We start from the raw sequence: 16972 nt of genomic DNA, 5'->3' as shown, positions 1-16972 counted from the left end.
CCACTGTTATGTGCTGGATTGTCTCAGGGGCATCTTTGCACAGCCTGCATCTTGAGTCGTCCCTGATTTGGTAGATTCCGGCCTGAACAAATCTTATGCGGAGTGCCTGTTCCTGTACTGCCATGGTCAGTGCCTCTGTGCTGCCTTTCAGTCCAGCTCTTCCCAGCCACTGGTAGGATTTCTCAATGTCAGCCACTTCTTCAATCTGTCAATGGTACATACTCTGCAGGTGTTTGTCCTTCCATGATGTTTCCTCCTAGTTCTTCCTTCTCCTCCTCACAGAGTTTCTGATGCCTGAGTTATTCACTTAGCAGTTCATCACTTGGGGCCATCTTATCCATGAACTCATGGATGTTTGTTGTTTCTTCCTGGATAGTTTCTTTTCTCCTTCCTTCTACTTGGTGTACAACCGCTGGACGTTGGACTTGGAGTGCAACTCCCCATGCATTGTGAGGAGCTTCCTCTTCTTGATAACATGGCCTCTATCTCCTCCTTTGGACAGCCTATTATGCCAGTGAGGCATCTGATGACCAGTAGGTCATAAGTGTTGATCGCTCAGATCTTGTTCGTACCAATCAGCGGACCTTTCAGGACTTGCCTTACTCCCTTGAGGTGCTTGTAGCTGTCTACATCTGCTATGTTGCCTTCTGGTGGTTCAACCCCTTTAGTTTGGCTCAACTTCCCAAGAAAACTCCCTTGGATATCATCAGACACTTATCTAGTCTGAATCATGTTTCTATGTCGTTGCTGTAGATCCTGATGATGTGAATCAGTGAGTCAATGTCTCAAATGTATGTATCTATGTATGTATGTATGTATGTATATGTATGTAAGTATGTATATGTATATATGTATATGTATATGTATGTGTGTGTGTGTGTGTGTACACACATATACTGTATATAGACATATATACATATATACATAATATAGTTTCCGTATCTGCATCACTATCAATCCATATGCACCAACAGGCATTTGTGACAGTAAAGGCAACCCACATGAGCAGACAAAAATTCTTATCAAATTGAAAAATGGAGATATTGAATGAAAGTAATGGATATGGAGTGAAATTGTTTTTTCTTTGTTTTTGTGAAAAATGTGGCTGCTGTAAATTGGCCTTCACTTTACTGACTGGCAACAGAGCTCACCATTTTATGAAGTGGACAGCAAGTTTTGAACAATAAAACACAATATTGGCAAATCTTCACTTTTGTAGTTGATAATGAACTTATTAGCAATCAGGTGTTTGTTTACACATCCAGTTGTTACAGAGTGAAATGATTATTGATTTGGAGTTGAGTTTCTAGCTATGTGATGGATGGATGTCCAATATTCACTCTTTTAGCTCTTTTTTTGGTCAACTCCTTCTGGAGATATCAGGCTCTGTAGCTGCTAAACATTCCACTTGGTCACCAGCTAGTCTCTAAATGTGTCTGTCTGCTAAAGGTAAATAGGTGGTCTACTTTTTTTAGAGCATTTTCTCTTTTGTCTTTTGTGGCCACACATAACACTATTTGTGCAGTGAGATTGCACTAAAACAGTAATATTGTGAGGCAGACAGCTAAACAATGAGCTGAAACTCACTATAAAGTTCCAAAAAGCAGAGCTGCAGATTTAGGAGATCATTTTATGTAGGTTCATCACTGCAATCATCAAGCAGCACATAAACTTTGTTCAGACTGTCTGTCCAATCTATCTAGAATGTATCCATTTTTTTTTTTTCAGAAAGTCAGGAGAGCAGAAAATCACATTAAATGCAGTTTATGCAAATAGAGTCCATGCCACATTTGCAAGTGGTTTTGAATGCATTATAGTCAGATTTCTACAGACACGTCTCAGTCCAGATGCTCTGGCATCTCAAATTGGATTTCAGAGTGTCTTTTACTCTCAATGCGACACACAACAGTCAACAACAACAATGCAATGACCCACACATCTGATCTGATCACTTGCAAATAACACTGTGGAGAGTGTCTCAGTGATCTGACTGGAGAAACAAATCAGATTTTCCTGCAGTCTTAACAAAGCCATCCTGTCAAACTGTTTTCACATTTTCATTAAATACATATCGAATATCAGTTTATAGCTGCATTAAAAAACGCTGAGGCCAAACCTGTGACAGAATAGTAAAGTGATCCCTGAATCATCATTACTTACCTGCATCCCGCTGGGTATTGGCCAAAGAAATACTTCAAATATGTTCATTACACTGTTTCTCATGGACTCACTTACTTTGACTACCGCTGGCCTGATACCTGAAGGTTTTTTATCTTTTTTTTTTTGCATTTGTTTGTTTGCGTGTGTTTGTGTGTGTGTGTGTGTGTGTGTGTGTGTGTGTTTGTGTGCGCGCATGTGTATGCATAGATCCCAAAATGTGATCAATGTGTAAAGTGAATTATATTAATCAGTCCTCTGTGTTTCCGCTGTGATTTAGGTTCCATATGTTCTGAAAGAAACCTGACTGTTAGAGAGCGTTGTGTGGCTGCAGGACATGGCTGGGCTGTCAGGGCATAATAAATACACCATGCAACCTCCCAGCTCTGCAGTGTTCTCTGCCCTCAATTGCACTCCAAGACATGATTGATAAAACAGCAGTGTGATAAATTGCACCTTTTTGCCCTTTGTTGCTTTGATTTACACCCTTTCAAAGGCATTCAAAAATATGCCCCTTTTCAGCATTGGTCTAACTGCAATAAGTCAAGCCTATTTAATGTCCCGTTAACCGTGTTAATTTCTTCATCATTAGCCACAATATGATTTGTATATTTGTTTTAAAGCACACTCTTGATACACAGTAAAAGGCAGTACTGGGTACAGTACAGCACTGAGCAGATGAGAGGAACAGTGTGGCTCCACTGACATTTTGCGTCACCTTTCATCTTGTTTGTGGCGTCGCCTAACACACATGCCACTCAAAGTAGTTCAAAGACAGGATCAGACCAATGAAGCTTCTGCTCTACCTGCCCAAGGCAATGAAAACAGTGAAATATGCCAAAGCCTACTGTATCTCTGCTGAAGACAAACCTTTGGGCTTAGTTTTCAGCCACATGTTTTTCTGAAAATGACACGCATAAATGTCAGGCGATTTGAATTTTAATTCTGCTTTAATCCTTTAGTCATACCTCGCCCAACCACTTTGGCCTCAAATCACAATATCCAATGTCATATACATTCACGATATGTTCAAATGTCTTGAAAGCACTTGATAAATGCTAGGACTTGAAAACAAAATATATATCAAATATCACAATATGTTTGACTTCAATATTTATGTTGCAACAATATTGTAGGGATGACTACTGGTACTTCGCTGAACATTAACACAATGGGATTTTTGATAAGCAATGATTAATAATGTGGATATAATGACTAAGTAGGCAAAGGAAGGTATCAGGACAAGTACAACAGTATGGTGAGTTGAGAAAATCACATCACTTTACTGTCATACAGCCTTTAAAATCAGGAAAACACTTATCAGTATATTGCGCAGCCCTAAAACATATGTAATACTATCCTGTATTGCAAGACAGGGGCCACTCTGATGAATAATTAATACTTCTTACTGACATATTAGACTGATAATACTTTTGTACTTTTTATAAAGTAAGGGGTCTGGGTACTTCCTCACCACTCATAGTTTATTAGCTTAGTGAGTGTTAAGTTAAAATCTGAATTCTCTTTAAGATTTGGATATTTTCAATGATTTTGTGAAAAGCAAAGATGAAAGAGTGCTTTTGTTTCGGCTTGTTTTCACAAAAACACATGAAATGAGCAGCTAGTTTTGCAGATCCCTCAAATGTCTTTTCTAGAGATGTGTCGCAACATTTCTGGGGATATTTTACAGTTGAACAATAAACATTATTGTAACAGTATACAGTTATAACAGTGACAGTAAATACAGGAGTGTATGAAAGTTGAGAGAGAGAAGATTATTTTAAAAATGAAATGTGTGCTACATTGCTGAAACTTACTGCATTATCTTTGCATATTTGCCAAAATGTGCCCCATATAACAATAGAGCTTGTCTATGACAACTTAATATCTGCTTATAGTACCACCCTGCTGATGTATCAGTTGTACTACATAACTGTATAAATTGCAAATAATGCCACCATTAATCATTCCTAAGACTGTCTTTCACTGATACTTAGCACAGACGTCTCAGAGAGGCTTCCATGAGGTGAAACACACTGACAAGTGTGACCGCACTTCTGCTGAAGGGCTTCCTCACTGGGGTAAATCTCGAGGGCAGGAGTCCACTAGAGGGAGCACAGCTGTAAGGCTTTATTAAAGTGCTCCTGAGAGCACAATCATCCTCAGTCCAGATGACTGCAGAGTTATTGTGGTCGATGGAGATAAGCAGCATCTTGGAGAGAGCCGCTAACCCTCCCTAACACTGTCTGGCTCACTGAACACATTAACAGTGTTATCACTGGCCAAAAATAAAGAATGGACTCAGAATGGTCCAGTTGTCAATCAAAAACGTTTCAGAAAATGAGAAAATGTCTTTCCTTCATGAGAAATATGTTTATTTCTTGAAATCTGTCTTGCATCATACCTACAGGTCATGGTGAAAACTGACACAAACACAAGTCTAAGTTAAAGAATGCAATGATAAGGCTGATCAGTATATTATTGGAACATATACACTGTTATAGATATTCTCTCTTACCACCGTCACAGAAAATCTTTTTTCTGTTTTTTATTTTAGTTCCTTCTCAGTCAATATGTTGACTTTAAATGGATTTGTAGAAAATCACGTTGTTCATTAATTGACACATAATGTAGATTTTGTGTTTTAACAAGGTGCCAAACTTTTTAGGTTCTAACTTTTCAAATAAGAGGATTTGCAGCCTTACTCTGTTTTGGGTCATTGTCAACTGAATACTTTTGGGGTTTGGACTGTTATTTTGATCAAACATCATATTTTTTGTGTTGAGCAATTCTCACTATTTTCTCACGTTTGATTGACAGAAATTAGTCATTGTCGGTATTGATAATGTCAATTATTGAATCAGCCCAAATCCTACGTAATTGCACCTTCACCTAAAAATTTTGATTAATTCAATCAGTCATTATCTAGTCCGAGGCAAAGTCGGGTTATGTCCGCAAAACATTTGCATTTGGATATAGTGTTGCAGCATTCTTCTAAACAACTGAAAAACATTGGGAAAAAAATAAATAAAATGGCTCCATACAGATCGTCCAGTGCAACCCAAGTCTCCAGAGGATTCAGATTGATTTGAAAATACTATTTTTACACCCTTTTTTAAGCCCAAATCTTTGTAGCTGCAAAGCTAAATGCATGAGCGTGCACCGCATCTTAAATGGATGCACAAGCTCGGCTGTGCATAAATATGAATTAAATAATGTCTTTCCAAATCAGTTATGGATCTAGAGGGAAGTTCCAACCTATTTCATTTGTTTAGGTGAATGCTGCGACTCTGTTTTGTTGTGTATTCGAGCTCCAAATATTTTTTGTGGACTAGAAAACTTTCAATCGGTATTGGGGTGAGTAGAGAATGACTGAACTTTAATTTTTAAGTGAGCTTAAGCATAAAAGTCATTGGTTTAACTTTGGGAATGTGCATAATGCTCCAGTTTAATTAGTCTCCTAAAATCCAGTTTTTTTTGGGGGGGGGGGGGGGGTACTTTTTCCAACAACACATCATGCTATTAATGTGTGGATTGAGAATATAATCAGTAGATAACATTATTTAAAAAAATAATCATTGGTTGTAGACCAAATTAGGATAAAAGAAAGGTAATAATGCAGAATTTTACACTTGATCAACTGAATCATGGATGCTCCTGTGTGACAGTATTGTCATTTTCCAGTATGTGACAGTTCCTCCGTGACTGAGCTGCTGGGAATATCACCCAAAGCTGCGTACTAAGCCTCAGTCTTCAGGAGAAGATCAGTCCTCTGGGCAGAGCTCGAGTCAAAAACAAAGCTCAGGAAGATAGCTATCAATCAATGTCTAATGTGAGCCATATGAGGGCACAATGTACAGGACCTCCTCCTCTTTCCACTCGTCGTTCACGCACAGACCTCAGCTGGCTCCTCATGGCCTCACAATAGCTCCAATTACACAGGCTGCCATCCCCCCGGGTGGCAGCAGGCTCATGGGGGCTTTTAGGGCCGAGGTGGGACGCCGCAGGCCATCTTTATTGGTTTTCTGAGCTCCAAGTGTAGAGGTGACGATAAGACCAGCGCTGGCCGTTTATCACGGGCTGCCATCTCTGCAGGGAGAGGGCCTTATTCTTATTGGGGAATTAATACAGCATGCAGGCACAGCAGGTGAAGAGGGAACACACCCTCTACCTGACAGGAAACACTATATGATGCAGGAGAGCGAGGCCTTTAATGAACTCTTGAGGAGAGCCGATCAGGGTGAGGTGCCGCCCTTACATAATCGCACCAATGTATCTCCGACACTCGCATTCTCTCGGTTATGTCCGTAAAGCGTTGCCTCGGGTCCACAGGGAGCGAGTCATAAACTCTTATCTCGATCACATCATGCAAATTTCAGGCTCTCTCTCAACTCCAGCAGCAAGTCCTTTCCTCAGCGCCTGCCTGAGACCTGAATCTGTTGAGAAATGTAGGTCGCATGGTAAACTGTTTAATTTCCATGAGGATAAACAAGATAATGGGATCTGTTCTGCCAACTGAATCAGCAGAACAGTGAGGCTGCTGGAGGAGGTTTGTTGCCTCAGCTGGTTTTTCTCGAGGAAACACAAACCACTGTATTTTTCCAATAATCACTCCCTGCTGGAGTGGGAAGGAAACATGTTCTACAAACAGACCCAGCATGTAAGTAATGATGAATGGGAAGAATAACAAAACAGCTGCTACATTCTTTTTCTTTCCCTGGCTGAGATTTGGAAATGTTAAAATTTATAGATGTTTATGATGAAAAAAAATTATTATATTTAAAACTTTAGGACCTTTCCTTGAGCCCAGCCCTCTCTCTAACTCTGACATCTCTTCAAATGTGTTTACTGGAGGGAAATCACTCAAACTGCTTTCTCAGCGACAACCAGCAGGAGTGTGACTAGTGTCAGACCGTTTAGTGGTTGTGTTCCGTTGCCAGCTTGACTGTTGTCTTTGCAGTTTCCAGTCTGACTGCAAGCACTTCAAATACAGGAGTTTTGTCAGTGGCCTAACTATGATGTTTTAGGTACTCCTCTGGCATAACACGAAGAGTATATGTACACAACAGTGCCTGTGTCTCAAGCATGCAGCTTGTATTAAAATTAAAATGCTTAAACATCTGTTTGTGGTATATGAGTACACATGTAATTAGACATAAAATAGCTTCTAACACTGTGAATGCACTAACATTTGTGCAAATGACAGCAGTAGGGTGAAGCTCCAGTCTGGGCAGTGTTGACATTTCAGTGTTAGTCAAACTAGGTGACATTCTTATATTTTTTTGTCCATCATGAGTATTGGATATTACGTTTTACCTGATTTGAATTTGAATCAGGTGTGTTGGGACACGGAAACATCTAAGACATGCAGGGCAAGGGGCTCGACCCAGGATTGAAAAATCCTGGCATAAGCAATACTAATAGTGAACTAATTTTGAGAACAAGGCTCGACCTGACACATACCAGAATTTCCCTTTGACGGTACAGAGATTTGACGCCCAGCGTTACCCACTGAACTACACATTAACACGGTGGGATTTCCCTGAGTTTATAGTGTATCTTGTGAGTCCTCATTACAAAATGAATAGTGCAGTCACTGTGCTGGTTGTCAGTTTGTTGTTACTGTTTCTACCGCCGGGTGTGTTGATTCTCACACCTAAGCTAGTTAAAGCTTGTGAATTAAAACACAGCTCAGCTGGGGTGAAGGGCTCAGCCCTCCCAGGTTCCAAATGGATGCTGCAGTTATTACCATAAAGTTTTCCCCCAGTTCATTTAGCTCCTGCCCACAGCTGGGTGCAGGAAGAGCTGCACCTGCTACAGCCAACACAACAGCTCCTACTTTACATCTTTGAATAGTGTATAGTTGTTAGAAGATGTGTGTCCTTAGTGTCTGCATGACAGTTCACAATACAGAATCTCCTCATCTTTTCTGACTGAATGCTTGATGAGAGTTCCTATGATGAGGCTTTAACAACAGACATGAAGCAATAATAAATAATGGTCATTTCTGGCATCAGATGTCTTTTGTCCACATGGGATGCAGAGGTGAACAGGCATGGACAACGTCGCACCGTAGCTGCGTGTAGACTTCAGGCTCTACAGAACTACATGATAGATGGTCTACCATTTGGCTCCACCATCTGATCGATAATGTGCTGCCACCCCCCCAGAGTGGGATGCCCCCCCTGACTGTCACTGGGACAAAGGAAAGTGTTTTCACTGGTCCTTAATAAAGTGAGAGAAAGATGTGTTGTCCAGTCCATAATAACCTCTCCCCTTGAGACACTGAATGAAGGAAATAAAAATGAAATAACTTTGACTGCATCATTCCTAGCCATGGCATAAATTCAAACAAATGTACAACATTACATTACAGCAATCTGTGGTGTAGCTGGTAACGGCACAGCCCAGAGAAGATGTCAACCTGTCTAAACCAGCCTGAATATGGTTAAAAAGTCAAAGTTCTATAGATTATGGTCTTGCACCGGCACCTGTTTCGGATTTGAGGTCTGGCTGCATCCACTATCATTCTGGTATGGGGGAAAACCCAAGATGCAACTATGGTGCCCCAACAAAATAGCATTGGTGTGAACTAGTTCTGCACATAGAGAGGTGAACCCTGGAATTAACAGGGATAAACCCCACCAAAAGCTAGCTTTTGTGCGTTCATACCTTAGCGACCAGGTTAGGGTACAGGTTGCTACATAACAGTGTTATGTGCAGGCTTCCAGTTGACTTGTCACTTCAGTAATTACAGCTTGTTTTCCGCCTCCTTTGATTTTATATTGGACTAAACGTTAGGATATCTCTGCCTCTTCTGCTGTGATTTTGATCCTTCTTTTTTTAATTTGTGTAGCACTAAATTGCTGGAGTGCCCCTGTTGCATACCCATCGAGCTGTGCAGCCCATATTCATGATGTTTTGTTGATTTTAATTACTAGAGAGCAATATAGCTTTAGGATCATTACGTCTTTAGTCGAAAACGTTAATCAGCGGCTCTAGACATGTAACATAAGATAAGATGGTATTTTTGTGTGTTGGTGGGCAGCATCACTGCACAGTGTACTGTTCTATACTGTACACTTTCCTTTGCTGTTCTCATGACTCGCAGCCTTTTACAAAATGCTGTCTGTTCTCACTTCAAAGTGGTATGCCAAGCTGAATAATTGCTGTATCGCTTCACGCAGCTCCCCGACCGGCCTGCTCCGCGGCACGGTGGGCTGAAAGCTGGTATCATCATCCAGCCTGCGTTTCAACATCTCTGCCAGGATGTTACTGACAGGGCTGAGTCATTATGGTAGAGATTCATTCAGCAGTGATTCCCGTATCAAACAGGAGTGTGACCGTGGCACGCTGTTGTGACGGGGCTTGTTTAGCACGTGAGCATCAGTAAAGTTAAATTTAAAAAGATTATTTCAGTTTTTGTTGACTTTTTCTTTGATATCACCCACATTGCTGCAGCGTTTCATCCCTTAGCTGTACCGACAACTATCTGGCCCTGAGGTATACTCTCTTATTTTTTTATGTAAAATGTGTGTTGTGTGATTTTTCAACGCCGATTTTTTTTTGCACAGATTTGTACTTGGTGAACATATGCAGTCATAAACTATTGATGACCTGTGCTTCTATATTCATCATTAATTCATTCATGCATCTGTACTCATCTGTTCCTCTTCAAGCAGAATTATTTTTACAAGTTTCACAATGTGTCTGTACTGATGGAGCACATTTTTTTTCTTTTAATGGAGGCACCTGATTCAAATATGAGTGTAATAAGTGATGTAAATCCGAAGTGGACTTCTAAATAGAAATGTTTTGTAAGCGATAGAGCTGCACCAATATTCAGATCCCAGTTCTGGTTGATTGTCCTGACCCTGAGCTCCCTTGTTCAACCAATCAGCAAGAGTAACATCAAGGATCCATCAGTGTCCTTTATTGCTATGTTTAAGGTTGTCCTGGCAACCAGCTTAGGCTTTATGTGCACATGTTTGTGTCTGTGTGTGTGTGTGTCGGACTGGCCCTCATGGGTGCTGGCTTCACCCCTCTTTGCACCATGTGCTGCTGCTGATTAGCTCATCTGTTAGCAACCCGGGCTGGCAGGGGCTGTGCAGCATCTGATAAAGCCTAATTGATACAGCCACCGAGGGAGGTCTTTGTGTGCTTTGTTGGCCCGGCGAGGCGCAGCAGAGTCAGACCTTGTCAGTGTGGCCGCTTACACAATAGGAGCAGCTGTAACTCAACTCTGAGGAGCAGCGACGATGGAGACAGGAACCTCCTCTGCTATTGACTGACTGGGAACGTGGAGGCAAGGCGTAGGACAAGGAGGAGGTTTTGTACAAAGGTTATGTTGGGACAAATCTTTTTCCTAGCAGTGTCCAGTGGCTGACACCGCTAGAGACAAGACACTAGGAGCTTATGCCTGTACTTACAGGGAGGACAGGACAGGACAGGACAGGACTGCTCAGCGTAAACAACGGGAGCAGAGGGATGCAGGTTCAGCCCCCTCCATGTGGCCCAGATACACACAGGCAGACAGATGCTTAGATGGGACAGCACCATGTGGGGTATCAGTGTTGTTTGCAACACAGCCTAAACTGTGCAGGATTTGCTTTGTTCTTCTAAATGTAAGCCATTCTTTTCAAACAAGCTTTTTATGGACCCTGTGCGCAATAACATTTTTGATCTGAGCCTTTGTACCTGGCAGACAAAATGTTGAAATTCAAAGCTTTTTGTATGGATTACTGGCAGTTTCTCTGTCTCCAGCCTCTGCATGGTTTCTATAAAAGGTAAGATGCTGTACACATGCTGCATATTCAGTGTATGTTGATTTTAAAGCTTAAAATGTAATCATTTCCACGCTTTGAGGAAAGACACATAGATAAGACCTTGTTTAATTTCAAACATTTCAAGTTGTCACAGTCAGTGATTTGTATTAACAATATAATCAGGCGTTTGGTCCTAAATGTGAACAGGCTTCCTCAGCTCTTTTGTGTCGTAAAGTGTCATGTTGGAATCAGTCATGAATGAACAGTCACCACGTTCCAGCCCCCGTGCTCGTTCTCCTCCTGTGTTGAGAGAGGCTGAAATGGGGCATGAGGCCCACGTGTCAGCAAGGTCAACTGGACTGAATGGGAGCTCTATTGTTGTGGTTTGCTCCTGACGAGCTCCAGTGCAGCGTTCAGTCTATTGTGTGTGTGTGTGGTCCCACTCATAGTTATTGGCTCGACAGCATGAGGCGACACGTGCCCTGTAGTCCACTGTTGTTCCATCCAGCACTTAAGCGTCCACATATCTGATCATGTGATATGTATTTACTATACATGTGTTATCAAATGTAAAAATGGGATGTGGTTGTAACATTACAAGAATAATTACCAGCAATTTGAGGTTGCATGAATTGCGTAGATTTCACAGTTGTATATATGTTTTTGGGACTGTGGATGAGCTTTGTCAAGACTGAATAAAGGACCGTTGTAATGTCATTAGGGTGATCTCAGTTTGGGCTAGGACACAGATTCTTAACAGAAAGTCTTGGTTGCAAAGTAGGTGCATCAATTAAAAAAAAAAATATTGGCATTTACCAGGAAGACATGGTTAAAAACATGCATTTGAGCTGCATTATTGGCAGCATAGAATAGTGCCTTTTTTGGAGCTTGACCCCACAAGGTACAAAGAGTCAGGATATCTCTGGGTAATGAATAATTAAGATTAATTAGGTGTTTTGTGTTTACACAATGTGTAAAATGTCTGTGTAATATTAAAAGGTGACACAAAGTAACACCGATGACCTTGGCCATATGAGCTGTCTCAAATCACAACACTTTTTACACATATTGTGACAGACAGCCAGGACTGCAGTGTGAGGGTATCATTAGCAGTTAGTGGTTCAAGATGGACAGACTGAAATATAAATTTGAGCAATAATCTGTATGCTTGGGGTATGTTTGTTGATGAGATGTTAAAGGGGCTCTGTGGAACTTCTGTGTTATGCAGGAATCTGGTCATTAGTTCACTTAGTGGACTCCACTTCCTAAATAACGTTAGCCACTGTGGCCAGCAGCATTAATCGTCAACAGGCTTGTTTAGGCAACCGAGAGCGATGGGGAAGGGTTGGACTTTTCATATTACATTACAAACTGCTTACACATGGCCCATGAACAAATTATTGATACCTGAAAATTGTTACGAATTGTAACATAGAGCACCTTTAACCCTGCTTACAGGGGACTCAACTGAACCACATGTGGAGTCTGTTTCTGCCATGTTACTAGGTAGTTAAACGCTAGGTCATCAGCTGTCTGGATGAAAGGCAAATTAATGAATTAGTGCTCAAGCACAGTCTTTGGGAATGTCCATTTTTGCCAACTGACAACCAAACACAGACCTCTCGCTCATGATATTGTTCTGCATGTTTCTATGACCCACAAGCTAATAGTCAACTACAGTATGGCAAGGGGTTAGCTTACCAATAATGAGTTTACAGGAAGTGAAAAGGGGATTTAACAAACTTAACAACTAACACACAACTTAACAACTAACACACAACCATATTTTGGTTGTGTGTTAGTAGGAAATTAGATTTGCTATTTCACTGCTAAATTTAAGCAAACAGCATACAAAACTATGGACTGGGATACTATCAGTGTCCTTTAACAATCAAAGCCTTCAACTAAAGGCTGTTTAGTCAGTGAGCATTCAACCATCTGTAAAATGGTCCATTACATCAACTGAAAGTAATTTATTACAAGAGCCTTCCATAAAAACATTTAAATGAGTTTTGCGGTGTAGGACCATACAGCCAAAATAAGTGACACACTCCGCTTGATAGCTAATTTTAGCAAGTTTTCCTGGCCTCTGTTCCATCTCATTTTCTCTGTGTAATGAGAAAGACACCCTGTGGGGTCATTTGAAGTGAGCAAACTCTTGGTCTGGTTCAGAGACTGGTAATAAAAAAGAGTGGATGTGGAGAGGAGCACCTCTGAGCGTGAATTATCACACACCCCCAGGTCATATTTATTCATGAGTCCACCCATCCCCCTACCCTTTCATCCACACGGACGTGTCTCTTGGGGGTGAAAACAAAAATATCCCCCCATGACACGGCTTAATGCTTGTGTGTTTCCCATTTAAATAGCAGTCAGTGATTGGATGGATGATGGAGAGCTGTTTCATCATGCTTGAGGATGAGCCAAACCTTTGTGGTGCTTTGGACTGTGGTGGAACTGGAAAGTATATATATGCTGCAAGGTTCAGAGTTGTTTAGGGAGTCTGACAGTGAACTGCTTCAGTTCTGTTCTTGTGTCAGTATTAGGTTTAGGACAAAGCTGCTCATTATAGTTTTTATTTGCAACATGCAGAGGTCTAGAGACTCCCACCAGCAGTTTGACATCTATGGCTTTAACTGATATACTCCAACAAATAGTGAATGAATTGCGCCCACATTTTGTACACTTGTCCAATGGTGCCCAGGTGAGATATCCCACTGACTTTGATGATCCCCTGACTCCTCCCCTTAGTCTCAGCTGCGCCTTGTTTTTAGTGCCTTTTAGCAAATGTTGGCATGAGATTAAACCCGTTATCGTGACAATTTTCAGAACCTGTGCTGCAACACCTATTGTAAGTCTAAATACAGATAGTTTTGTGTGAAATTTGATGAAATCAGATTCAGATAGTAGCATTTCTTAACACCGTAGTACAGGACTTAATGGACAAAACAATTTCATACCATTTGACTTACCCTGTCACCTCTCGAGCTTATTTTCCTCTGAGAACAGCTTGTTTATTCAGTTATGGGGGAAAAAAATACAAAATTCTGTGCTTGTGTTATATCCTCATTAATATTGTAAATATTTAAATTCTGACTTTCTATTTCTCCTCTCCAAAACTGCGTAGTGCACCTTTAAGAGACAATGTTTTGTCCTATTTGTAATTTAGCGTTCAACGGACCCGGTAAAATCTTTTTTTCTTTTTTATAGTAACATGTCTCCATTTTCCTCTTGACTCCAGTAGATCAATGACCCCATTGGTAATCTGTCAACCCCCACTGTTTGTCTGCTAATGGATTTACCAGTGTGATAATAGCTAGGGTTGGCAATAACGTCTATCGTGTTGACGAGGCGTGAGAAGAACCTGAGAGATTTCACAACATCGAGCTGGAGTTAAGGCGGGAAGTTAACAACTCTTCGATAGAGCTCTACCCTCTCTGCTGTTGTGGGTCACTGGCCCACATCAAACTGTCCAAACACGGTACTTCATCAGAGCTGAAGACATTCCCCCTCACCGCCATCTCCCCTCCCCTTCATCATTCACACCCACAGACTCCTTTCTGCCTCACATTTCCTTCTCATCCACTTTTCCCCAGGCAGACGTGACCTGAGCCCCTCCATGTACCACCACTAACACTTGACAGAATAATTGCACATAAAAGTGGCTCCTTTATGTATTTCAATTCCATGCACAGATATCAGGACTTTGCCCTTTTTCCTCAAGGATTCATCTGATTGCAGTGTTTTTATCTGAAGTTAACAGACAGAGCCGTGGCCTTTAATATTCCACACTCATTGTGGACTCAAGGGAGCACACACTGCTGAGGACCGAATTCAGGACTTCAGAAGGCTTTCAAAAGGCATGAAGCAGGTCCCTGGTCATTTTTAGACTGATCCCAGTGGTCTTTACAAATGTAGATGAATCCCTGATACATCTCCAGAGGCTTTTAGGATCCAAACCAGCTCAGCCAAATAATTGCAACCACCTTACTTTGTTTTTTCTTGCTCAGAGACAGCCACTGTAAAATAAGTTAACGAGTACAAAAGTAGCGTGCCGATCCAATCTCCACAATGAATATTAGCAAAGTACATGTCCCAAGATCTCTTTTAAAACACTTGATTTGTCGCCACAAACACAGTTTCAGATGTCATGACTTCCTGTCAAAAACATAAATATTTTGTCCCCACAAACATGGCTGGAAATGCCAGCTCGAATTGCACCTACTGACTTGGCCTTGTCACCTCTAACTCTGCCATCATCCCCTGCACTTCCTAACATCAAAGTCAGTTAATTAACATGTAATGTGACCATGTTATGAGACATTTTGTAGACATGTCAATATTGTTCATAGCCTATGAGACATACAAATTTGAACATATCTGTGGTTTGGAGAAAAATTTACTGCTAACATTTTTTTCCTGAGGACTGGGCTGAGCTTGCTGTAATGAATTGGTTCATGTGAAATGTTGTGTTAAAAAGACTCTGGCGCCATTAATGGAGTGCTAATTGCATTCATTTATGGGCCAAACCAAGCACAAGCCAGTAAAAGTGTTGGTCCTCAGAGCATGCACTGACACTGAGCGCTGTCACATTTTGCCAGCAGCCTGTTCACACCAAATGCTTTCGGGGTGCTCAGCCTGTCAGCTCATTCTCCCCTACCCAGCAGCAGATATGCCTTGTAGGGTCAGTTTAGTATCAGCTACTCTCTCTGTGATTTTCTTCATGCCGTGAAATGGAAACATCAAAGTCTAAAACCCCTGTCAAATCAATCTGCTGTGTGAATGTGTACACCGCCACGGTGCGAGCTGCAGTCACTGTAAATCAGAGCATGTGTCAGCACAGGGTGATACTGATGCTCCCTTTGTTGATTAGTTTGTATTTAGCATTAATTATATCTGCCCTGTTCCGTCTGCTTTTGATCTTGTTTCCTTACTGTATGTGGGATATTCAGAGAGGGGGCTAACTTTAGGCAGCAGGGAATTCAGTTCTCTGCCATTTAACCTCATTACTGTCTTCATCCTAATTGCCAGTAGTGGAGCCTGCCATGAGAGTGAGGGTCAACGAGAGACAGACAGGCAGACGAACAGAGAGACTGACATGGAGAGAAATGTTTAGCAGCTGCTCGGGGAAAGGCCACGGAGGCCGACAGGGAGTGAAAATACTTGACTATTCTTAAAGGACTAAAATAACAAAGGCAGGCTTCTCACGTGGTCACTGTTGGGATTTGAATTACTGCAGGTCAGCATATCCTTTACATGCAGCTAAGGTTTGTTTGGAGCATTTGCTATGACCAACTATTACCAATGACTCAACTGAAGAAGCAGTTTATATGACTGGAGGAAACAACATATCACAAGGCCACAAAAAACACAGATTTACTGTGAATGTTACGCCCATCACTGAACTCATTCAGTGAACAATGAGAACCAACTGAAAATGAAATCTCTGCAACTAACTAACAATATTTTTTTTCCCTTAGTTAAGGTAAAAAGCAATATTACAACAATATGATACATATTTAGAATCACTGTGAAAGGGTTCCTTCTGTATAAGGACTTTTACTCTTCACTCTTCACTTTTACTCTTAACTCTAATTTTTAGTAAAGAAGTTTATTTTGCTGCTGACATTTCTGTACTCCTTGCTGGCTGGAGGAGGGTTTCTCTGTGTGGAGTTTGCATGTTCTCTTCATGCTTGCATTGGTTTCCTCAGAGTGCTCCAGTTCCCACCACCATCGAAACATGTATATTAGGACAATTCTCTTGTCAGTACCCCTGACCAAGGCCTTGGCATGGAGCTGCAGTTTGTCCCTGGCGCCATACAGTGGCTGCTCACCGCTCGTCAGGGATGGATTAAATGCAGAGGAGTTGCACTACACCAGCCGGATTTTTCCAACATGTTGCAAATTGAAAAGTTTTGAAAACCACTTGCAAACTGCTGATCACTTATGAGTGAAATGGCTACATAAAGGAGGAGAAATTAAAACAAAGCTATTCTTATTCATAAAACAATAATTGTTATCTATTTATTGGGCCAGAACATGAGTATACC

At 41.2% G+C, this 16972-nt stretch overlaps 1 protein-coding gene across 8 annotated transcripts in view; it reads left to right on the top strand.

Annotated features, from left to right (window-relative positions):
- The window catches only part of iqsec1b (IQ motif and Sec7 domain ArfGEF 1b), a 233083-nt gene that overhangs the window by 144818 nt on the left and 71293 nt on the right, over window positions 1-16972 (top strand). The window contains exon 1 of one of the 8 annotated variants that reach the window (XM_030420307.1): window positions 10295-10943. The exons of the other annotated variants lie outside the window; for them this stretch is intronic. Within the exon in view, the coding sequence (XP_030276167.1) occupies window positions 10867-10943 (77 nt within the window). The 5' untranslated portion in view covers window positions 10295-10866. Of the gene's footprint in view, window positions 1-10294; window positions 10944-16972 lie in introns of those variants that run through there. 8 annotated transcript variants of the gene reach the window in all.

Source organism: Sparus aurata, chromosome 6 (genome assembly GCF_900880675.1).
Source record: "Sparus aurata chromosome 6, fSpaAur1.1, whole genome shotgun sequence".
NCBI classification, from domain to species: Eukaryota; Metazoa; Chordata; class Actinopteri; order Spariformes; family Sparidae; genus Sparus; species Sparus aurata.
The sequence above is the reverse complement of the archived record's forward strand: the minus strand, read 5'-3'. Positions and strand labels throughout refer to the sequence as shown.